Source organism: Rattus norvegicus, chromosome 1, assembly GCF_021556685.1.
Source record: "Rattus norvegicus strain SHRSP/BbbUtx chromosome 1, alternate assembly SHRSP_T2T, whole genome shotgun sequence".
NCBI classification, from domain to species: Eukaryota; Metazoa; Chordata; class Mammalia; order Rodentia; family Muridae; genus Rattus; species Rattus norvegicus.
In genome coordinates, this window is record NC_141534.1 from 193,263,841 (window position 1) to 193,289,311 (window position 25,471).

The 25,471-nt window shown below is 47.3% G+C and overlaps 1 protein-coding gene across 15 annotated transcripts in view; it reads left to right on the forward strand.

Moving 5' to 3' along the window:
- Window positions 1-25,471, forward strand: part of Katnip (katanin interacting protein) — a 166,341-nt gene that overhangs the window by 55,087 nt on the left and 85,783 nt on the right. For 11 of the 15 annotated variants that reach the window (XR_015630535.1, XM_087571703.1, XM_087571723.1 and 8 more), the window contains 3 exon segments: window positions 335-504; window positions 1,809-1,906; window positions 11,079-11,210. Coding sequence is in view for 10 of the 15 variants with exons in the window: in XM_087571703.1 (XP_087427829.1) it covers window positions 335-504; window positions 1,809-1,906; window positions 11,079-11,210 (400 nt within the window). In the remaining 5 variants the exon portion in view is untranslated. 15 annotated transcript variants of the gene reach the window in all.

Genomic DNA, 25,471 nt, shown 5'->3' on the forward strand with positions numbered 1-25,471 from the left:
CAGCAGGCAAGCAGACATTGCACTTGAGCAGTGGCTGAGAGCTCACATCCTGACCCGCATACATGAAGCAGAGAAGAAATACAGTGGTCATGGTAGGGATATTTTGAAACCTCAAAGCCTGCCCCCAGTGACACACCTCCACCAATAAGGCCATGCTTCCTAATTCTTCCCAAACAGTTCTATCAACTGGGGACTAAATATCCACACATAGGAGCCTAGGGGCCATCACAAAGACGTTGCTGTCACCTTGCCAAAGCACTTTACTACTAGCCTTGGGGACATGGAGCCTCAGGCATTGCTGGGATCCAGGCAGGTGATTGTTTTTCTCTTCAAGGATATTAAAGCATCTGAAAGCCAAGGACCCCGTGCAGCTGAGGTTGGAACACTTGGAGCAAGGTTTCTCTGTCTATGTCAATGGGGCCAATTCAGAGCTGAAGACATCCCCACGGAAAGCTGTGCACACAGACTTCTCCAGAAGTGCCTCACAGGCGGAGGGGTCACAAGGTGAGCACAGACCCTCCCAGGCCAGGCAGCAGCATTTTTAGTTGAAGATTAAGGGGTGAGGTGTAGCTCAGGGGTAGAGCACCTTCCTAACATAAACGAAGCCCTGGGATGAGTCCGCAGGACTGCAAAAGAACAGTAATTAAAGAGCTAAGTTAGAGACTTTGAAAGCATCCTGTATGTGTGAGCTCACCAGCAAATGAGTTAACTGTCTCCACCTGACCTGGAAGAGCCTCAGAGCAAGGAAGGTAAATGCTCTTCAAGGCGATAGGAATGGAGCCCAGGGCCTCACATGTGCTAAGAAACCACTTCAAGCTTAAATCCTTTTTTATTCCTTTTCAAACCTCCGTGCCCAAAACTAAAGGCAGCTAGAGCAAAAACTTTCTAGTCTTTACATTGTCTGGGGCTCTAATGTCCATGATTTAAGGGAAGTTTTAGATAATAACCGACACGCACATATCAACTTTAATACCTAACACCCATGAAGTATCTGCTTCCACTATTCATTTGTACATTTAGCCAATCCAGCCCTTCATGCTTTAAAGGGATTTCATGTGTGAGGGCGCTGCAGAAGCTCTCTACCTAGTCTATGCAGGCGAACTGGAAATGACTTGGTACTGAATGTAAAGATCTGTTACTGAACAGGTGGGACCAGGCTTCGGGTTGACCGTGTTACTCTGAGGAATCTACTTGGTCTCTCCGTATTAATATGGCCTTCTAGGGTGTGAGGAGCTTCCAGGCCATTACATAATGGAAAAATAAACACAGCAGCAAAGGGACTCGGGGAGAGAGTGACATTCCAAAATATCCCCAGAGACCCACTGCAGTATTCTAAATGCAGTTTACCAGGAGTTCTGTAGCCCCTATGGCTAAGAGGGAATGGCATGGCTCCTCCAGCTTTCATGGTGGGCATACCACTTGTTGGTAGAATTAGGGGGGACTGAAAACAGGATTATCTTAACTTGGGACCCAGCAGTAAATTTATTCCTCAAATATGTCTATACCCACTGTCTTTTACACATGTCTGCCTACTGTAGGAACTACACCTTATGTCTGTGTTTGGTGATGGCTCTTTGTACCTGCCGAACTGCCTGATGTGACATTAGACATGTCATTTTATGGACATTCTGCCACTCTTACACTTTCTGCTGGGCATTGGCTTACTTGCAGTTTACTTCGGGCAGATGCAACCCTCATATGTATGACCTTGAGCAGCTGGACTGGATTCCGGATGTAGGCTTCAGAATAGCCATCACTGTGAACTTGCCTCCCATGTCTCACTAGCTGCTTCTCTGTCTCTGTTGCAGATTATGGACGAAGAACCCTATTCCGAGAAGCTGAAGAAGTCTTAAGATGCAGCTCCAGGACAGCACCAGGAAAAGTCCAGCGCCGAGGATGGCACCAGGTCTGAAAACTTGCATTAGGCTCTGGCACTTGCATTAGAATGAAGAGTGAGCCTGTTAAGCATTTAAGTCCCTGTGGGCTTGGTGACTATTCTGGGCACTGTAGGGCACCCTCTCTGTATGGACTGACTTCTGGGGTACCTACCCAGCTGCAGGGTCCTCCCTCTGCCTGGGACATCCAGAGCCCACAAAGGAGTATAGGAAGAGCAGACTCATGCTCGATCTTGAGGGCTCACTTATCTACTTGCTTTTTATCGAATACCTACTATGTGTGAGGCATGACATAGATAAAGCAAGTGATCAGAACAGAACCCTGCCCTGGTGAACTGAGGTGCCCACTTAGATGGCTGCCAATGTTGCTGAGTGTTTCTGAGTCCTGCCCCTGAGTCCAGCACTGTCTCAGCTGCACACAGCCCCTCTGCTTTACACTCACAGCACACCTGAAGCCTGGCTGCTCATGTTGTTCTCTCTTACTAAGAGGAGAGGAGAGAGATGCTTACAAAATCTCAGGGACCTGCCCAAGCTTATGGCTAAGAAGTGGAAGAATCAGATCTTTGGCTCTGAGTTCCATATTCTTGACCAACTAGGCCTTACTATGGCCCCTTGCTAGCTTCCCTTAGGAGAGGTTGTGGCTATGTTTGGAGCTGCCTAATGCACCCAAGTGTCACTGTACCATGTATGTACTGAGGTTGGGTCATGTGGTCTTAGTTCCTATCACATGTTTTGCACATTAGGATGGCCTTACACAATACAGATTGGGAGGCTTAGGCAGGGTCATTGTTGTTACTGATCTGTATATGGGGGAAATCGGGCACTGCATTTTACAGTTTAAGACTTTCATGTGCTTGCCACCTAACATATCTTCATGACACCCATTTAGGTTATGTGTGTCCTCATGGTGCTGGCATAGACAGTGAGGCCCAGAGAGCCAAAGGCACTTGTTCAGAGTCACATGATCCCTAAGGGAGGCGGCTGGGTTGGGGTATGGATTGGGCCTGTTGCTGCAGACTCCTTCACACCTGTATTGAGAACTTCTTCCCGCTATGCTCATTGGAAACAGTTGTGCCTGCTGTAGCCGGGGTCTAAAGAGCAGGCCCACCGGGCACCAGCCTGGGTGCTTGTGTCTGTCCCCAGCCATGAATGTTAATTTCTTGTTAATGAGGCCTTTCTTGCCTGCCTCACTCTACATAGCTCTTCTGCTTGTTGGAGTGCTTCCTATTATCACGAGCCATATTTGTGTCTTAGACTGGGACTTAATGGCTGGCCCCAGAGTCTGTGCAATTTAAAAGGCTTGGCCTAAGATTAATTAGCATCCCTCCCATCTCTCCTGTGGCTCCCCACTTCACAAGACTTAATCAGGGCTAATTTCCCCTTGCCTCCCAAAGCCCCTCTGCTATAATTGCCCTCAGCACTGCAGCAGTCAGGGGTCACTCAGTGCCCAACAATGGGACTGACTGCTGTTTGAGTAGGAAGCTGGCCAGTTTGAGTGTGCTGCATGCATGGTCCTGGGGCTGGTGAGCTGGGCAGGCTGGAGGAGGCCTTCAGCCCGCATTGGACACTTTTCTGCTCTGGCCTCTAAGAGAGCTGCTGCCCAGGACAGCTGGGAGAGTGGGGACACAGCCTCAGGGATGCCAGGACAGATCCTGTTCTGTGGTCTGGGGGCTAGTGTGGGATGGAGGTGAAAAACCTGTGGCCCTTCAGGACAGTGCTCAGAAATAGCACTGACCCACCTTTTCCCTCCCCCCTCACATTTGTTCTCCCTGCTGTGGCAATGTGATGCTGACCTCCTTTGCACACAGACCCAGCCTGAGCCATGAGGAGCTGCAGAGAGAGGCCATGGAGCTACCACCCTCAGCGTCTCAGCAGCTTGGCAGAGCAGCATCATATCATTTGGCTTACATACTGTTTCTTCTACTTTACTTTTTCTCCCCAGCTGGCTCTTCAGGGCATTTGAATGTGGCTCCTGGGAATTGAAGAGAATGGGCTTCGGGCTGCTTTTTTGGTGTGTGTTTTGGAGCTGGTAATGGACCTCTCTGAACTTTCCCTGTGTAATCATCACAGCCTCCTGCAGCATGTGCATGGTGTCTCACAGGTCTATAAGCTGTGTGTTTCTTGAGCTAGGTGCCCCTAATGGCAGGTGATGAGGCTAGGATGAGGTTAGTGCCTGCAGCTCTCTGGCTATACCACCCCTCCTTGTGGTGCCTGCTTTTTAATCTAGAGGATGGTCAGTAGGTTACCTGCCTCAGAGGGTAGCTGGTGAGGACCATCCAGCCAGTGTCTGTGAGGTTCCTGCTACTCCTCCCAGAGGTGATGAATTGGCTGTGCTGGTTGTTGTTGGGTAGGTGGAGGGCAGTCTGGAGGGTTCCAGGCTCTTCATTCTGTCATTTCTGTTTACATATTTATTTTATTTGTGGGGAACATGCATGTGTGCAAAGGCCAGAAGAAGGCCCCGGGTGTACTTCTCATTCACTCTCGGCCTGTACCATGGAATCCGTCTCTCTAAAAGAACCTGGGCTTGCATTTTCTCAGCTAGGCTGAAACTTATCAAACACGAGCCATCCTCCTGTCTCTGCCCCATCAGAGCTGGAAGGCGTTAACACCTTTCCAGCACACTCTGCCGTGCCTTTGCTCAGGAGGCCCTCTTGTTCCATGGTGCTAGATTCCAAACCATGGTCCTCATGGCTATGTGTCAGTCTGTCTTGACTGCTGAGTGGTCTCTTCTGGCACTTCATTCCCATGTCTGACTTCACTCTTTGTTCAGTCCTGGCCATTTATGGAGCACTTCAAAGTTTTGGATCCTTACTGCTGGTCTGTGAGCTGCAAGTGAAGCAGGCCAGCCCTGCTGCCCTGTAACTTATGGAATGGGAGTGGGAGACAGGCCAGGCCAGGGAAACAGTAGCCAGCAAGTTAATGGCAACTGCTATGAAGGACAGCCATGCAGGGGAGGTGGTGACAGGCAGAGGTGCCCAGGGGCACTGCAGCAAAGCTGAGTGTGGGGATTGTGGTCTCCTTGGAATGGCAGAGTGGAGTGTGATGGAAAGGTGTTAGCTATGATCAGTACATGGTGACTGAGAGGAAGCACTGGGGGCCTGGCCCACAGTTGCACGGCTGATCATACAAACTGAGGAGTCTGGACAGTAGTCTGAGTGGAGGGGCTCCCTTTGGAAAGATCTTGGCTGCTGTGTGTAGATAGGACCACCCTAACTAACTCCCCTTACCTTAGGACTTGCAAGAGCTCTGAGGCTGTGTTCCTGGATCCACATAGCTCTTCTCTGCTGCTTTCCACAGCCCCACTCTATGCCCAATCCGCTGGCCTCACTGACCCACTGCACCCCTTCAGGTCAGTTTCTTAGTCCTGGATTGGTTGAAATTTCTAAGAGAAACGATTTGAACGTCTCAGCTCATCTGTCTTACTTGGATGGTCTAGACTGTAGTAGTTTGACTTTGGTGTGGTGCTGACTGCTACCTGAGTGGGCTGTGACTCAAGGTCACCTGATCCTTATCCTGCCTGGCCTTGAATAGCCTGGTAGGGTGTGTGTGTATACAGGGTTTCCATTGCCGTGAAAAGGCACCATCGTCAAGCCAACTTTTATAGGACAAGATTTTATTGGGGCTGGCTTACAGGTTCTGAGGTCTGGTCCATTTTCATCACTGCAGGAAGCATTGCGGCATCCAAGCAGGCACTGGAGGAGCTGAGAGTTCTTCATCTTGATTGGAAGGTAGCCAAGAGAAGACTGGCTTCCAGGCAGCTAGGAGAAGGGTCTCACAGCCCACCCCCACAGTGACACACTTCCTCCAACAAGGCCACATCTCCTAATAGTGCCACTCCTGCATATTCAAGCCACCATAGTGTGTATGTGTGTGTGTGTGTGTGTGATGTCACAACCTGTTGTCTAGGATGTGCTGGAGTTGGACAGCTAGCCTTGGTATGTTGGCTACCTTGTTATTATTGTCACCAGGATGAGAAATGGATTTAAGTGATCTCCAAGGTAGAAAGTTCCGAGGCAGGCCTTTGGTTCCACAGAAGACAGAGAGGGCAGTCTTTGCCCTTATGCCTCTGGAGTTTTTAATTCTCTAAACTTTTTTTTAGAGGGTGGTTGGTTTTTCGAGACAAGGTTTGTCTATATGACCCTGGTTGCCCTTGAATTTGCTCTGTAGACCAGGCTGGCCTCGGACTCAGAGATCCAGCTGCCTCTGCCTCCAAGTGCTGGGATTAAAGGCATGTGCCACTGCCCAGTTCTTCATTTGCTTTTTATAGAAGATTGAAACAGGGTCTAGTATAGCCCATGCTGTCCTTGAACTATGTAGTTACAGCTAACCTTGAAGTCTTGATCCTCCTACATACACCTCTCTTTTGCTGGGATTACAGGCTTGAGCCACCATGTCCACCTCTTTCCACCCTTTTGTCTGGGCACCTCTTTCTTTGTGGGTAGCCAGAAGGAAGCAGGTAATTAAAGTAGTAGTGTCCCCAGTAGCCAGTGGCTAATTCTTAAAAGCTAATTTCCACCAGGAATGGGACCACGGCCCTGTCTCTGTCTGCCTGGTGGGTTTCCTTATTTCTTACGTCCACTGCCCCAGTCTGACAGTTTACCTCTTCCTGCAGCTAGCTGATCAGTGGTGCATGGAATCCCTTTCTTCTGGGTCTAGACCAGCAAATAGGAACACTTTAGAGCCTAGCTATTACAGTAGAAGAGACTTTCTCTTTTTATTTTTATTTTTTAATATCATTTATTTAATATATATGAGTACACTGTAGCTGTCTTCAGACACACCAGAAGAGGGCGTCAATTGGATCCCATTACAGATGGTTGTGAGCCACCATGTGGTTGTTGGGATTTGAACTCAGGACCTCTGGAAGAGAGAGCAGTCAGTGCTCTTAACCACTGAGCCATCTCTCCAGCACCTAGAAGAGACTTTCTCAAGAGTATAAGCCTGAAACTCATTTGGCAAGAAGGCTGTAGAACCATCCATGATAACCTTGTCTTTAGGGATAGCTAGAGGTTAAAGTAGCAATGTCCCCAGTAGCCAGTGGCCAGTTCTTAAAAGCCACCCACCAGGAATGGGACATGGCTTTGTTCTAGCTTCAGAGTTTCTCTATACCACCGTAAAGGGCCAGTGAGGTTACACTACCACTTTTGCTGGCCATGGCCCAGTCAGTGAGGGTTGGGAGCTCTAGAGGTTGACTAGGTAAATATAGCAGTCTCCACAGTCACCACCTTTACTGCAGAGTGGCCTGCAGGTGATATCTGGGCATCCGTACCTGCTGGTCTTTCCCTTGCAGCCTTAGATCTCTCTGCTGCCATCAGTGGATTAAGATTTATGGCTTCCTCAGCCTTGTAATACTTGGGTAGACAGTGGCCTAATCAACAGAGCCGCCATTTACCAAAATGCTGTCAGCTTTGATGAACGTCACTGGCTCTCAGCATTAAATCGGCAGTGAAGGGATTGGCCTTCCGACAATTTACTGTGGGCCAGACTTTCAGGAAAGGTCTCCACAGAACGTTTGCTGTGAGATGAAAGTGGCCTTGGCTGTCCCTCACTGCAACATCTGCATCCTGGGTTGCTGCAGACATATGAGCATCTGCAGTACAGTTCTCTTCCAGGTTGCGAAGCTGGGCCCCTTCTTTTGGTGCCTTCTGACTTCTGATCATGACAAGAGCTGACAAACCTGGGAAGAGCTGATCAAAGAAGATGGCTCCTCACCCAGCCTGTCTTTAGGGTCTTGGTAGAGCCCTTCCACCTCTAGGGGACGCCATTAATATAGCACACAACCTGCACAAGCATACAGGGCATCCCCTGTACTTGCTCTTTTTGTGTTTGACAGCACACTTCAATGCCTCCTCTTAGAACACTCTATGAGGAGGTGCAGAAGACACACAAATAACTCCGGGCATGAACTGGGTGGAGTGTGGGCTGAGCATGAAGTGAGCAGCTTTGGGGTGGGGGGGTGGGGTTGTGTGGAGAGTCTTAAATCCTCCTCCAGCATAGGTACTGCAAAGGTCTGCCAGGGTCTGGGTTTGCAAGTAGGCAGTAAAAAGCAGCGGCGCATGAACACCCACTCCTGGTAAAGCAGAACGCCATTTGGGGAGCCAGCCCGGAGCATCATCGTCATCCTTCCATGCGGAGTGGGAGGTGGGAGGCTAGGAGCATGCATGTGGCTGGGCTGGGTTACAGTCTGCCAGCCTTGGTGTGGGTGGGGCAGCCCCCCACGTTGTGGGCAGAGGAGGCTCCCCAGGCTAGGGTGGGAGAGCAGGCCAGATGGCAGCTATTTATTACCCTCGGGCACCCACTCGGTGTTGTGAGTGCTTTCTAGACCAGAGTTAATTTCAGCACTGTTGCTTCATAACCTGCAGTGTTCACTATGGTGCTGAGTGGACTCGGGGGCAGGGTATTGGTATCTGGAACTCAATGCTCTTAGAGCTTGGTGAGGGCCTGCTGACTAAGGGCCTTGGGGCTGACCACAAAGCTGTGTTTGCATATTGGGCATCACTGGGAAGCTCTGCTGTGCTGAGCTGCTGAGGAGGAGGCTGGGAAGTTGCTGAAGGCTGTGATCCTGGCTCCTTGCTGGATGTAGAGCTCCTTCTGTGGATGTGCCAAGCCAGAGGCCGGCCTAGCTGCACCTCCCACTGTTATTGGCCAGCTTCCTTTCAAGCAATGCACATTGTCCAAGACCACAGACCTGGGCAGGCTCCCAATCTCTGCCTCTCACCTGGGCTTTCCCTGTGCCCCAGAATGCTATGATAGCCCCAAACAGTTAGTTCCTCACTTACATTCCGTTCCCCAATTTTATATCTCCTGTTCCCAAGAACTATCGCTCAGTGGTGGGCCGGAAAGGGGTGTGGTATCTGCCACTCTAGCTTAGGTCACATGCTGCATCTTCCCCTGGAGGGAGAACTTAATTCTAAAAGAGCCACTGGGATCAGAGGCAGGCAGGAGACTCCAAGAAAGAACTAAAGTGCTTTCTCTAGAGACAAATAACAGGACAGACTGGCAGTCTATGCCCAGACTTGTCTGGATTTTAGGAAAGTGATGAGGGAAAGACTAATAATACTGCAGGTCCACTGGCAGCATTCAGAAGCACAAAGCCCAAGTCTAAGCCCTTCCCACTTTAGAGAACGGACCAGAAGGCCCTAAAAGGAGCTGGGTGGCTGATGATCCAAGCTACCTCCTCCTTGGCCTGACCCACGTCTGAGGTCAGCCTTTTCTCCCATCCTCCCTTCCTGCCCAATAGGCCTCCGTGTTGTTGAAAGTCCCAGGGAGAAAAGCTTAGCATGTTTGCCTTAGCCTGAAGAAGAGAACAAAGTAGCAAAGTCTAGAAGGAAACCATACCACAGCTGGAGGTAGCCAAGGCTTTGGAGTGAAGAGGAAAGGTGGAGAATGAGGGCGTGTGGCTCTAGAACCATCCCAAGGCATTACATGGTGACTTGAGGGCCCTTGTTTCTCTAGTGGGACATCTTCCTTGCTCGAATAGACAGCTGCCTGCTCCATTCTCATCCTTGAGCCACACATGGACTGAGGGTAGGAAGGCAAACAAGCCCACAGAGATACAGGAAAGGGTTTGTGTGGGCTCAGCTGGACTGATAGGGCCCTGGCAGTGGCTCCAACAGGTTCAACAGTCACACATGTTAGAAAGTGTAGGGATTGGTAAGGAGGCATTGTGTGCTGGATGTATCAAGTAAGGTCTGGGTTTGCTAACAGTGGCTTGAAAGATGAGACAGCCTGTCATCTGTCAGCTAAGTTCTGCTCAGGTGGAAATCACTAGTGAACAGTGAGTAGTTTCTAGTATTGGCAGTCTTGGGCCCAAGAGAGAGCTAAGGTGCTTCTCCAGAAGGCAAAGGGCAGGACAGACAAGCAGGCTTGAGGGTGGGCTGACTGACTCAAAGCCCTGAGAACAGAGACGTATGGCTTCAGGTCTTAAGAGGCCAGAGGCAGCTCTAGGTGCAGAGGTTAGAGGCTCCCTCTTCTGAGTCCCAGTTGCCAGTGGTCCAGCACTCGGCAGCCAGTGAGATCGTGGGCTCTAAGCAGTCAGGCAGCAGGGAGCAGGCAGCAGTAGCAAGTGCTCCAGCTCTGGGATTCTGATGGCTACTATGACTAGTGGTATAGCTTTCAAACCATTGCGTCAAGACCATGAGCCTTTGGGGTTGGCAGCTCCCAGGAGCTCTTCTAGAAGCCAAGGGCTGCAGCATCTTGCCTACCAACCTTTGTGCTGTTTCTTTTCAATACTGCACTGTCCTCAGTCATCTTCACCCCCCCACTCTGCCCCACCCACTCTCTGGAACTCTGTAGCTGCCCCTCACCCCCACCCCAGTTGTAGCTGCCACCCCCTCTGCTGCTTCTCTTTATGTCACCAATGCGCTCACCGCTACTCAGGATAAAAGTCACAAGTGCTAAAAGCCTTCTATGTAGTCTGTTGATGCAACATCTGGGGGCGTTAGGGAAGCATCTCCTTGTTAGCTCAGGCCAGGTGAGCCAGACTTGAGGCACTGGCATTATTCCATGTGACCCACTCCTTTTGTTGTCCATATGGGCCCTTTGGTCCTTCCTGGATGCATAGAGGTGGGCTATGTGGAGGTGGAGGGTTCTGGAGTGGTTCCTACTTCCCAACACCTGCCGCTGGTATTTATTTATTTCTTAAAGATGCAAAGAATTCTTGAAAGAAGAGAGGCTACAGCAAGGACGGTTTGTACAGTTCAGAGAGCTTCACGAGCGTCCTATGTGTTGTTTCCCGTTAGCATACCCACAGTGCATCAGTCAGGTTTTCCCAAACATGAGGTCAGTCAGCTCGCATGGCTTCTGGGGAAATGCTTAACACTTATAAAAATTCTATTGAGAAATAATCATTAACAGTCTGAAATTCTCTCCTACACACTTTGTAAGCATAAGAAAGAAACAGGCAAAGGTGATATGGACCCTGTGAGGTCACAACTGCTGAGATGGGCGCAGTGGCCACAGTAGTAATCCTAGTACTTGGGAGGCTAAGGCAGGAGGATCACTAGCTTGAGGACAGTCTAGACTACATAAGAGACCTGATCTTTAAACAACAAAAACTCACCAAAATCCTATCCCGCTCAGGCACAGCACCTCTTGAATGCCATTTTTGTGGGCAACTCGGCTTGGCTCATTCCTGTCCTTGAGTCGTTTGTTCTTATTTCAACACTGAATTTCTGTGTCTAGAAATCTGTGCAGATCAGAACTGAAGCTGGCTCTCGTCTCCACATTGAACCTCCTCTGGACTGTTCAGAAGATTTTGAATCACATGAGGATGTGATTGACAAGCATGAGGATGCCACTGGGGACCACACACAGGTAGGGAGCTCCCACCAAATCAGGGTCTGGTGTTCTTGGACCCTCAGGGCTCTTTTTCTAGCACCTCCTTCCTTTGCCCTTTACTCTTCTCTCATTAGAAAAAAAGGTTTGCGTGTCTCAAACTGAAGCACATGTAGAGATCAAAGAACAACTCTGAGGAGTCAGTTCTCTCCTGCTATGGGTTCCTGGGATTGAACACAGGTCATCAGGCCCAGGCAGCAAGCAAGCACTTTTACCCACTGAGCCATCTTGCCTGCCCTCACCTCACACGTTTTGATACATAGAGTGTGGGCTACACATCTGTGTCTGTGGGTGGGTCAGCTAGCATCTAATCACTCTAAATGAAGAAGGGGCTAAGAGGGGAGGTGCATAGTGGGCCTGGGCTGAAATGTGGGATAGGGTTTGACAAGTGGAGTTTAGTCTAAGGCAATGGTTTTTGATCTGTGGGTTGAATGACCATCAGAAAACACAGATATTTACATTACAATTCATAACAGTAGCAAAATTACAGTTTTGAAGTAGCAACGAAATAATTTTATGGTTGGGGGTCACCACAACATGAAAAACTGTATTAAGGGTTGAAGCATTAGGAAGATTGAGAACCAATGTTTTAAGGAAACAATTTTAATAATTAAAATGAATGACTACATCATTTCTCCATGTTGCATAGAAGCAACAACATTCTGGAGAGACTGCAGGTGAAAGTCAAGCTGCTAAGCAGACCACGCTCCATTGCTGAGCTGTATCGCTCAGCTATGGGCCCTACCTGCAGGCTCACGGCCTCAGCCAGGGCCTTTACCTTCAGTGACTTCTGCGTTGTTGAAATGTGAATGACAAAGAGAGAGGAGCTGGGAATTCTGTCCAAGAAACCTGTTCTGTGTTTGCTGTTTGAAGAGGGAGAAACAGGGAAGGAGCTGGGATCTTTCTACCTCACACGCTGGGTGAAAGGGGTCTGTGTACACTTGCACAGATTGCACACATGTAGTTTGTTTTCAGTGTGTGTGAGTGTGTGTGTGTGTGTGCAAGCGCGCGTGCACGCGTGCTATAGCTCATATGGGACCTCAGAAGTCAACATTAGGTCAGTTCTCCTTCTACCTTTATGTGGGTTCCGGGTGATGAACTCAGGTCTGGCTTACATAGCTAGCACTTTCCCCACTGAAGCTTCACCGGGTTACTTTCTTCTCTTCTGTCACCTCTCCTCCTCTCTTTGAGAGAGGCTTTACTATGCAGTCCCCGATAGCCTCACAGTCAGAATTTTCCTGGTAGCACCACCACACCTGGCTCACTATTTGCTTTTGAACCTAGCATCAGTAGGGATTGGTCTGTTAAAAACACACCTTCATTTTCTTTCAGCTGGATCTTAGCCATGTTCAATCTCATATAAATCCTACCTCCATACCAGGTCCCAGAGTGCTGTTAGCCGTTTGAGCTAGAGACAGTTGTTGTTTGCCCACGGTGAAGCACCTGGCACCTTCTGTTAAATTGATACCTTGTTCCTCTTTGGCAGGCTCCCAGAAGCCTGCACACTGGACAGCAGAGACACCACCCACCCCCCCCACCCCCACCCCCGGCTTCTCCTGCCCTCAGCATTAGTAGCAGTCCTCAGTGCACATGCTCAGTTGCAGCTTCTGCTGCTCTGCCAGCACTTCACGTTCCCCACTGTGAGCACCTGATTATATTTCTTTCCTGCTTTTTCTCCACATCTTGAGAGGGCTCTCCTTAAGGCTTCACAGTCAATTTCCCCTTGGAGTTATTTCCCTGCAAAGGGAGAGAGAGAGAGTGGTGCTACTTGCCTGCCACAGCAGAAAGAAGCACTGAGAGCTGCCATCTGCACAGACACAGAGGAAACGCCAGGCACGGCTGAATGTGCCAGCACGGATGAAGCAAGTGAGGCCTGAGCTGGAGCAGAAGGGATCCTCATCTGCAGAGGCTGTGCACCTCACCTTTGCGGCCGGAACGTGCCAGCCTTTTGCTTTCCAGCACAGCCTGTGAACTTCAGTTTCTTGGTGCCTCTGAGTTCACAGACTGGCATGCTGGGGGCGTGCTCTCTCAGCCCCTGTGTACTGCCTTGTATGGTGCTGTGGGAAGATTCAATTAGCAGCCGACACTGATGCAATCAAGAGTTCCATGTGATGATCTGAATTGGCTGTTTCCTTCCTTTAAAAAGAGTCAGGTGGGGGCTGGGGATTTAGCTCAGTGGTAGAGCGCTTACCTAGGAAGCGCAAGGCCCTGGGTTCGGTCCCCAGCTCCGAAAAAAAAAACAAAAACAAAAACAAAAAAAAAGAGTCAGGTGATTGGGGTCCTCCTCCTCCTTCATCCTCTTCCTCTCCCTTCTCCTCTTCCTGGTCTTTCCTCTCTTTCTCCTTCTCTTCTTTTCCAGCAGTGACCTACACTGTAGCCCAGGCTAGTCATGAACCATGATGTTCCTATCTCCCAACTCCTTGGTGTGTACTCTCACCTTACTATACTTTTTTGTTTGTTTTCTTTTGTGGTTTTTTTTTTTCTTTTGGAGAGAGAGTATCACTATGTAGCCTTGGCTGGCATAGAATTCACTATGTAGGCAAACCTGGCGTTGAACTCACAGAGATCCATCTGCTTCTGCCTCTGCCTCTGCCTCTCAAGTGTTGGGATCAAAGGCATGAGTCAATACACTTGTCCATGGTATACTTTCTTATGAGGGCTGACTGGGCTGACTGCTGGGACCAGAAGTGTGTCCCCAAGGTGCCATGGTCCATGCTACACTGTCCCAGATGCTGAAGGTAAAGCAGGTGATAAATAAGTGTATAGGCGGGGCTTGATGGTGCACATGTTTAATCTCAGCACCCCGGAGGTTGGCACAGCAGATCTCAGGGAATTTGAGGCCAGCCAGGTCTACACAGTGAGTTTCAAGACATTCGGGGCTTCATAGCCAAATAAAAAAGCATGTAGTGTGCAGGAGGTGACAGGGCTCTGGAAATAGCAAAGTAGAAAGTGGAGACAGGGAAGATAGGCAGAGGTTCCTGTTTAATACTGAGACATGGCCTCTTGTGTGGCAGCCATGAAGTGGGACCTTGAGGAGAGTGAGCCTGTGGAGCAGTGTCCCAGGCAAAGGGGGCAGAGAGTGGAACACAAAGGCCCTGAGGTGGGGGGGGGGGTTGAAGGAGCAGCTGTAAGGCAGGACGGGGTCCTGGAGACTGTGGCAGAGGCAGGATTTTCCTTTTGTTGGATAAGAGGCCTCCATAGGGTTCTGACCGGTTTTCCAACTCCAGCATAGGGTAGCTCTTTCTAGAGAGTTTGAGCCCAGTACCGGGCCCGTGCTGTAAGTGCTGCCATGGGAGACTCCATCTCTATCTGAGGAAGTGCTTTCTTTAGGGATCAAGAGTGAACCCAAATGATAGGCAGAAAAATTGAAGTTGTAAAATTATTGTATTTATTTGTTATTATTTGTGTGGGGGAGGGGCAGCCCAAGTGTGTCACTGTTCACACTCGTGGAGGTCAAAGGATTGCGTTCAGGAGTCGGTTCTCTCCTTCAACTGTGAGATCCAAAGACTGAACACAGGTATGGCAGGCTTGTACTAAGTCAGTGGCCATCTCTCCATCTCAAAAGTCTTTTTAGAGCCTCCCTGCCCTGTGCATCATTGTCCAGACTGCAATAGGTGACCTGTCCATTGTACCCAGAGGGACTGGGATATGGGGAGGGGCAGAGAGCCTGTGTCAATCTCAGACAGAGGTCCTTCCATATTTAGTGATCACCAGGCCCCGTTATGCCACAGGAAGCCATAACTACTGGGAAACTTTCATAACTTTTTTCCCATTGTGTGTATATTAGTTTTACTTCTGCTGCTATGATAAAGTACCCTAACAAAAGTAATTTGAGGGAGAAAGGGTTATTTTTTGGTTAGAAATTTGGATGAGAGTTTGTCATAGCAAGGACATTAAGGTGGCAAGAACTGAAGCAGCAGTGTTACTACACTCACCGTCAAGAGCAGAGAGTCGTGAATGAATTCTGCACATTAGTGCTCAGCTCTTGGCCACTGTCTTACACACTGCAGGATCCCTGCCTAGGGAATGGTGCTGTCCACAGTGAGTGGTTCTTCCTATGTCAGTCAATACAATCACAATATGTCCACAGGCCAAAACTTGATCTAGACAGTTCCTCACTGAGACACTTCCCAGATGACTCTAGGTTGTGTCCAGTTGACAAAACCACCATCACAGTGTGGGTTCAACAATAAGGTAAAGATCTTATACCCACAGTTACAGCCTAATGTCATTATTGCAGGTGCATGCTGACATCTTAAGGCTGTCATTGTACAGGCATCCCCAGCAGGGCCTTTCCCACCACAGCAGGCACTATGGTGGGCTGCTTCTACAGCAAGACTTACAAAGCAAGTGCTGGCTGACAGGGAAAGTCTGTTAGTTACATGGGTACTTCTGTTAGGAACTCCAGATGACAGACCCTTAAGCAAGTGCTTCCTTTCATTTATTTTGATTTATCGGGTTTTCATAGTATGCAGGGTTGAACATAGGCCCTTCATATGCTATGCAGGCACCCTCAGTCGTTTTTCACATCTTAAATGTCAGGGCAGGGCCTTCATAGGTTACCTCTGTCAGCTTTCAACTCATTATGTAGCCCAAGTAGGCTTTTACCTTGTAATCCCTCCTGCCTCAGCCTTCTGAGTAGCTAGGCTTGTCTTCCATATTTTTTATTGCTAGTTTAACATAAGCGGGGTTTGCCATTTATCCTATTTCATAAGCTTACACTATTATTATTATTATTATTATTATTATTATTATTATTATTATTATTATTATTCTCCACAGCACACTATGGATGTCTTTCCACACTAGTAACTCCCTCAACGAGTAGCTTAGAGCACTGTTTGGAATACAATGGCTTGGCCATGTAGTGGCTGTGTCTTCAGTGGTTTTGACAGATTGAAAGAGTGTGAGCAGACAGGTGCAGGAGTGGCAACAGAAGGTAATGGTCAAGAAAGGCAGGTGGCAGGGAGAGCAGCAGAAGAGCAAGGACCCCCCCAAACACACACACACACACACACACACACACACACACACACACACACACACACATTTTCAGACAGAGAGGTACAGATATTGTGCATGGTCCCTGCACTTATACCTAGGATGCCAATTCTCCCACCAGCTACAAGCCTCATGACTTTCTCCCTTCTGAACACACAGGGGTACCCCATTGCTCCCTGCAGCATGGACAATGATTCAGGATGCAGTGGTAAGATGGACTTTTGTGCAGAGCTCCTGAGTGAGTCAGGAAATGACCCAGATGAGCAGCAGGATTGGGTTAACACAAAAAGCGCTACAGGCTGAGGAGGTGCTTCAGTTGGTAGACTGCTTGCTGCCCAGCATGAAGTTTTGAGTTAGATCCCCAGCACCCATGTTAAAAGCTGGGCATGGTGTGCTCATTTGTAACCCCAGTGCTGGAGACAAGGATAACCCATGAGGTTTTCTCACCAAGCAAGCTAGCCAAATCAGTGAGTGTCAGACTCAGTGAAAAACATGGTCTAATGAAATAGGAGGTAGAGTGACCAAGGAAGACACCTGGTTCTACACATGCATGCAGAAACACACACACACACACACACACACACACACACACACACACACACACACCTGCACACAAATAATACCTGAGATGTTTGGGCAAAGAGTGCATTTTGAAGTGACGGAGCTCACAATGACTAAGCACTGAGTCGCATACCAGTTGGGGTCATAACCTCCATTACCATAATCCGTGAGTTGAGCACTAGGTATTTGAAGAAACTAAGGAACAGAGACCTGTACTGGATGATGGGGTCCGTGGAGGTGCACTCACAGGTGGGAACTGAGCTGGGCTGGGTCTGCTCCAGAAGAAGGTGCCATAGGCTGTTGTGGCTGTTATTGATCTGAGCCTGGGAGCCAGGCCTACAGCAGGGCCCCCATCAGTGCTGCTTCATGGTGCTTTCCATGGTGATAGAGGGAAACTCCTCTCAGCTGAATCTCTCTGTGGTGACCGCATAGCTGAGAATGATGGTGAGAAATGCCAAAATCACCTGAGGACAAGCCAGGCAAACCGGAATGGAGGCCTGCTCTACTAATAGCTGTAGTGATCTTGGAAAATGTCAGTGGTGAGAGAGAGAGAGAGAGAGAGAGAGAGAGAGAGAGAGAGAGAGAGAGAGAGAGAGAGAGAGAGAGAGGATATGAATGAATATGATGTCTCAGATTACAGGACAGTAAAGACATTTACCACAATTGTATCTAATGAGAACAATGGGCCAGGGAAGGATCAGCAAGTTTGGGGGAAATTAAGTAGTTGCTAAATTCACACACACACACGCACACACACACACACACAAAATATTAAATTTCCAGAGCTTGATACTTTTTTTTACTCTGCCTTCTTAGAAAATATGTTCTTCCTTTTCTTTTTCTTTCTTTCTTCTTTTTTTAAAGATTTATTTATTTATAAGTAGACTGTAACTGTCTTCAGACACACCAGAAGAAGCATCAGATCTCATTTACAGATGGTTGCGAGCCACCATGTGTTTGAACTCAAGTCCTCTGGAATAGCAGTCCATGCTCTTAACCACTGAGCCATCTTGCCAACCTCCCTTTCTTTCTTTTTAAAGGTTTATTTGTAGTAGATATTTATTCTCATTTGATGTGTATGGGTATTTTGCCTGCATATATATCTCTGTATCACATGCATGCCTAGGTAGCTAGAAGAGGGTGTTGGATTCCCTGAAACTGGAATTATAGACAGTTGTGAGCTTGTGAGCCACAAGATGGGTGATTGGAATGGAACCCTGGTCCTCTGGAAGAGCAGCCGATGCTCTTAACTCCAGCCTCTCAGAAAACTTTCTTATACTTAGGAGAGATACAAAATGTAGAAGACAGAGGGTCACAGTGTTGCAGATGCAACCAATGAAGACCGTACATAATGTGATGGCAGAAGATAACAGTTGGTGATTGTAGGTGATAAATATCTGGGTGTCCATCATACTAGTTGATAAATTGTGGGTATTGCATTTTTCAAAACAAGTTTTTAAAAATCAAAAAGCTAGCGCTGGGAAGATGGCTCCATGGATAAAGCACCTGTCATATTCAAAAACAGAATTTCAGACCAGAAAGACAAACAATGCCAACAAGATAGAGTTGGGTAGGAAATACATTATTAGTTAAGGTCTGAAAAGTAAATGTAGAAATTCAGGGTAAGGAGGGCCGCAGCAGTGGTAGGCAGCCTCCAGCCAACCCGCCTAACCCACCGTGGGCATCACTGCCGCTGTCGAACTCTGACTTAGAAAACTAATTCTGACAGTGCAAGCTTTCCCAGCCCTCTACTCCATGTTGGCTGTCATGACACTCAGCTGTGTCTGCTGTCTTCCTGAAGCCTGACAGCACAGGATAGAGACTCACAAACCTAAGACAGCAGCTGACCTGCCGTTAACCTTTGAAAGGCCTTGGCTAAGTAGCCTGCCTTTGGAGCTCCCTTCCCTCTTCCAACAGGAAGGGGTGGATTGAGTATTTCCTTTTCCTGCCATCTCTGAACTTGAGGCTCCTGGTTGTAGAACATCCTCTCATATTCCAGACTCTATAGTAACAGAGAAGACATGAGGTACACAGGGGGTAGCTTATCCAGGAAGCCATTCTGTAGGTCACTGGCAGGTAGACACAACCCCCACTCTCAGACCCCAGCTCTGTTGTGCTGCCTGGGATGGTTTGTACTTCGTTGGGTTTTGCTTCTTAGTTTTTTTTTTCCAAACAGGATCTCACCACCCACATAACCCTGACGGTCCTGGAACTCACAGTGTAGACCAGGCTGGCCTCAAACTCACAGAGATCCTTTAACCTCCTCTTCTGAGTGCTGAGGTGAGTGTGTACATGCCCAGCTGTGTTTTGGGACTGTAGAAAACTGCCTTGCATAGTTAGTATGTAGTAAAAGCCATCTGTATCTCGTGTTTTTCCACCAGTCCACTTTGTTTCCAGAAATAATGACTCTGAGACTTCTTATACATGAATATATGCTTAGGCCAATGGCTTTGGCTCTGTTCCCCACGTAGTTCATATCTTAATCACCCATTTATTTTATTCTAAATCATGCTACATGGCTGGTCCTCAGTTTCAAACGACCATCTTCTTCTGTGTTTGGGGCAAATCTCCACTCTGAATCAATCCCAGAATCCTCCCTCCCCCGCCTCTCTCTCTCTCTCTCTCTCTCTCTCTCTCTCTCTCTCTCTCTCTCTCTCTCTTGCCTCGGCTCTTTCGCCAACAGCGTTTTATTGATAAGTGATGCTTCCATTCAGTACAAGATATTCTCTCTACTTTAGCTTGCACACAAATCATTATTAAGAAAGGGAATTGGATAGCTGAGCAGTTGGGTCTGTGAGAGGGAAGGAGGAATGGCACAGGTGTTCCTGAGGCCTCACTGCATCACCTTGATGTAATTGTGGGAGCGATATCTTCTAAGCTCTGAGTAAGGACACAGAAGATTGTAAAGAGGAGCCAGCAAATGGCCCAGCAGTAAATGCAATCGCCTGAGTGTGACCCCTGAGACCTCCATGGTAGAGGGAAGGAGCTGACTCTCATGTGTTGTCCTTCGACCTCCACATGCATGTCATGGTATGTGTCCCCTACTTCCCACATATATACAAATAGGTGAGTAAATGTAATTATGTTTGCTTTAAAAATTGAAAAGAAATTTTGTTCTATTTAGAGTAGTGGAGACAGTGGGGGGAATGTAGCTTATCTCCTAAAATATTGGATTTTGATAGGTGTTCTAAACTTAAAGTACATTTTAAATCACATGACTCAATCAAGGCAAGGAAGGAGTGGTGGAAACTGCCAAGGGCAGCCATAATCAGCTGTCACCATACAAATGCAGGCCCTATGGAGTCAAACCACATAGCTTATGGGAGGTTTGTTTGATTTTGTGAAATTTAAAATTTTTTATTTTATGTATGTGTAAATTTTTTATTTTGTGTATGACTACATGTTATGTCTGTCACACTTTTGTGCAGTGCCCTCAGAGGCCAGAAGAGGGCATCGGATCTCTTAGAAGCATAGTTCCAGACAGTTGTAAGTTGCTGTGTAGGTACTGGGAATTGAACCCAGGTTCCTCTGAAAGAGCAGCCAGTGCTCTTAGCCACTAAACCACTGCTGCACATCCAGGTATCTTCCATATTTTATGTTGTTGATTAATTCATAATTTTCTGTGGTCCAAACAAAACAAACAAACAAACAACAATAACAACAACAAAAAAAACCTGCTGCTGAGATTTGGCTCTCCTAACTCCAATGTATGACTTCCATTTCAGACTGAAAGCTTTGATAGTTTGGTGAAAGAGGGGGACTTTCTCTTTCCCAGTAGCACTACAATTAGCCTCTGTGATACCCAGGACAATTAGGATAGCCAGAGACACCTAGCCCAAAAAAGCTGAATGACGAACAAATCGACCAATGGTCTTAGTGGACCCTGGGCCAGTGGGGCAGCAACAGGAGGCCATTAGGTCAAGGCTGGTACAGTGCTGGGTGAGTGATGCGTGCACATGCACAGTGATGCTGAACTGACACTAATGGGGCATCCAGAAAGGGCTGCGTGGCCTCCCGGCACCCTGTGGATGCTTATGCAGAGGAAGCTGACAGACGGAATGTGGTTCTCTAAAGCAGCTTTTCCAATTTACCAACAATAAAGAGTGACCTCTTGGTCAGTAATAGTATAAATGGTCTGGCTTATGCCTCACATATATAGCCTACTTAGAATTTCTTAGCTAATTTGCATTCTTTCTGTCATTTTATGTAACAGCTAATGCATAATGCTTTCTCATTAGGAAGACTCAACAGTCTAGAAGTGAACCTGATAATTATGAAGAGCTCCTTGCTTTTAGCTGGATTGAGTGGATTGAGCCATGTGCACCCCATTTAGCTTATCCTCTGAAACTTCTATTTCATGTCATGTTAGCCTTTACTTCTTTCTTCCCTAGACATTTGGGCCTAGTCGGTTGTTCAGGCTCCCTGTTATCTAGATCCACAAGTCCTTGTTCACCTACCCTCAGCCCTTGTTTAGTCACTGTGAAGAGACACCTTGACCAAGACAACTCCTATGAAGGAAAGCATTGAATTGGCGCCTGCTCACAGTTTCAGAGGACTATCATCATGGCAGGGAGCATGGCAGGCTATCATCTTGGCAGGGAGCATGGCGGCATGCATGGCATTGGGGCAGTAGCTAAGAGCTACATCCCACTTCATAGGCTACCTGAGAGAGAGTGTGACACTGGACCAGCCAGTGACACATTCTTCCAACAAGGCCACTCCTCCTGATCCTTCTTAAATAGTACCACTCCCTGGTGACTTAAGCATTTAAACTTATGAGCCTATGGGGGCCATTCCTACTCAAACTGCCTCAGCCCTGTTCTCTACTCTGCGGTGGAACAGCTGAGTTCTCCTTCAGGCAGAAGTTTGTCTTTACCCTGCACGCCTCACTGTAGGACTGTTGTCATTTGCTTCTAATAAACTTGGGACTTTAGAAGGGTTTCCTCTTCCATATTTTAAAGATTTTCTAAACATTCTAAGTAGGTTTTATTTTTCTAATTTTGCCTTTCAGGTTGATTTCTAATTGGCTGCATTGGGATAACTTGTTTGATTTCCTAGTTTTGGAAGTTTCTCAGGTCTGATTTGTGGCCACCTGTTAGTTTATTTTCATGAATCCTCCATGATACTTCAAAAGGCTAACCATTCTCTTTTCGGTGCAATGTTCTCACTTGAATAGCAAATTCAATAAGAATATGTGGTGATTTGCAGAGGACCTGGGTTCCCTTCCTAGTACCCACATGGTAGCTCACAACTATTTGTAACTCTAGTCTCAGGGGATCTGATGTATTCTTCTGGCTTCCATGGGCACTGCACACATGTGGTGCACAGACATACATGCAAGGAAATGCCCATACACATAAACATTTAAAAATGAAGAAAAACAGAATAGTTGAGGCTGCTCTCTCTGAATGTTTATCCACTGGAACTTGATTTGGACAACATTGTCTAGACTTCTCCACCTAGTAGTGTGAGTGCTTTTCCTTTTGTCTTTTGGGCACTGTATTCTTATAAAGTCACTTGGCATGATTTCTAGCATACTTAATTAGTCACCCTTTGGTGCTCTTCCCGACTTAATTTATCTTTCTAGAAATGTTAATGGTGAAATTAAAAGTTGTAAGATTGCTAGCTGTTTCTTTTCACGGATGAGTTCCCTGTACGTGTCTCTGGGGATAACAGTCTCCCAGCTTCTACAGTTGGCTTCCACTTCTCCTGTCAAACTCTCTTTTCCTGGGTATTAGTGCTTTCTGTAATTAAATTAATCAAAGTTTGTGGCCTATCTTTCAAGGGGCTGAGTCACCAGAGCATCTGTCTCTTCTTGGTTGTCCTTGCTTCTTCCTGTGCTCTTTGTTGCCTCTTGATAGATACCAGGGGAGAGGAGCAGGACCTGAGTGTGACTGCTACATGTTCTGTAAGGTGGGGAACCTTGGCTTCTCCTCCAAATGGTAAACTCCCTGTCGACCTTGGGAAGATTTCTTTTTGGCGTGTGCTCTGTTATCTTGCCCTTAAGCCCACAACTTAGCTTCCCATGTACCCCTAAAGCAGCTATGGCAGCATGCTGGAAGGCTTCCTCTTGTTGGACCCTGCGTGACTCAGCTGCATACACAAGTGTGCACAGCAGCCATCTGCTGGGATTATAGTTGGCTTCTGTGCCTGCTCAGCTTTTAGGAAAATTCTGGGATCCAAACTCTAGTTCACATGTTTGCATGATAAACACTTTATCTGTTGAGCCTTCATTTCATCTCTTGTACAATATTTGAATACATACATAGTATACTTCATAATTTTCTTAGTCATAGTTCTATGGAAAATGATATAGAAGAATGTGATTTTAAAATGAGCAGAGTATACTTTGGCATGATGAGACATTACTATAAACTCAGAGAGCAGGAGGTAGAGGCAGAAGGATCATGAGTTCTAGGCCAGGCTGTGCTACTTAAGTCCAAAGATAGCTTGGGAAACTTAGTGAGACCCTGATTCATAAAACCAAGAACTGAATCTGTAGTAAGCCACAGATACACTACAACCACACATATCTATTATACACACACACAAGCACATACCACACACATACACCACATATGTACCACAACTACACACACAAAGAGTGGGCCCTAAAGTTAGGACACAAATCATATCCTATTTGTGACTTGGGGGCCATCGCTGGGCTGTGGGAGGTCTCTTATCAGATGGCTATCCTTGTTGTCCTATCAGGATCCCATGAGAACAGGAGCTTCCTCTCCTGTTTATCACTCTGTTCCTTGCCTTTATCATCTGTATCTGCTTATGAGAGACAGACATTTTCACCAAAAATATTTATTTTTTAGTTAATTTTTTACATTTGTTTATTTAAGTATACAGATATGTCTGTCCATGTGTGGAAATGAAAGGGAAATTTGCAGTAGTGGGCTTCTTCCTTCTGTCTGGTTCTAGAAATTGACCTCATTAGGTTTGAGACTAGTGCATACACCTTTGCCCCCTGAGCCATCTGTCTGGCCCCTTTTCTTTTTCTTTTCTTTTTTTTTTTTTCCTTTTTTTTTTTTTTCGGAGCTGGGGACCGAACCCAGGGCCTTGCGCTTGCTAGTCAAGCGCTCTACCACTGAGCTAAATCCCCAACCCCGGCCTCTTTTCTTAATTTTAAAAATTACATTTATTTACATTTGTATGTGCATGTATACTCATACATGCATACTTGTGGAGGTCAGAGGATAATTTGTGCAAATTGGATATCTCCTTTTACCATGTCAGTTCTGGGTATCAAACTCAGGTCACCAAGCTTGGTGGCAATTGCTTTTGCACACTGAGTCACCTTACTGACCCCCAAATATTTCTTAAATAAATGAATGATCAAATAGAACATATCAATCAACCAGTGCAGGATAAAAAGCTTTCAGGCGGGGCTGGAGAGATGGCTCAGTGGTTAAGAGCACCCGACTACTCTTCCAGAAGTCCTGAGTTCAATTCCCAGCAACCACATGGTGGCTCACAGCCATCTGTAAAGAGATCCGATGCCCTCTTCTGGTGTATCTGAAGACAGCTACAGTGTACTTATATATAATAAATGGATAAATCTTTAAAAAAAAAAAAAAGCTTTCAGGCCCATGAGGGTGGTGTGAATGAACTTAGACAGCTTCTCTCTCCTCTCTGAGGTAGTTCAGGGTGTAACGCTCCATCCACGCATGTTCACCATGTGCTGTCTCAGGGACATTTCTCAGAAAAAGACTGGTGGATCTTGGTCATGCAGCAGGGCAGGCTGTGTACATGGAAACAGACAGGAAGCAGAGAGCACTAAAGCCAGGGCCAGGCGATGACCTACAAAGCTTCCCTCAACATTTCTACCCATTCTCAGAGTGCTATCAGCTGATGACTCAGGGTTCAAATCACAGCTCTGTGTGAGGCACGCCACATCCAGACCATAACACAGACTTTAGGACATCCAGCACATGCCTTCAGTTCTTCTGGAGACTGGCTGCTCTGTATTGGTACCTGGCAGGAAATGAGTGTGGTATGGCCAGTAGCCTAGCCTTGGACCCAGCCAGGTATTATTTGAACACTGACTCGGCTGTTACCATCTGTGTGACCTTAGGCTTGTCTTTCATCTCACTGGGCCAATATGATGCCATTCCCAGACCAGGGTGTCGGAGGGCTAAAATGAGGTACATAGTGAGTTTAGCTGGTATATGAAATACAGCAGTAACTGCGCAGTTAAAACTTCTGTGTTGTTATTGATGACATGGGTGTTGGTTCTGCCACTGTGTGACCTTGGCATCTAATAGTCACCTAGTGAACTTCACTCTGAGCCCAGCAGAGAGAGGAGGCTTGTAGACAGATACTGTACTCCTGGACATCAGGACCTGGCTACATTTTAGTAGTGTTTTCTATAGCCACACCTTCTGTCTGCAACATCCATCCGATCCCTTAAGCATTCCAATTCCCCATGGGGAGGGCATTTTGTGTGCCCAGTCGTCAGCTCAGTTCCCATGATGTCTGTACCTTGGCCCCCACAAGGAAGGCTTTGATGGAATGTTTCTGAAGTTAGCATTTGAAACACTGAACACTGAAATTGAATGTATCCAAGTTTTAAAGCAAAGTATAAAGTAAGTTTTTCCAGAGAAAATTCTGGGTGACAACTTCAAAGCCCCTCATAGATCCCACAGCAGGGCACTGCTTTGAAATGCAGG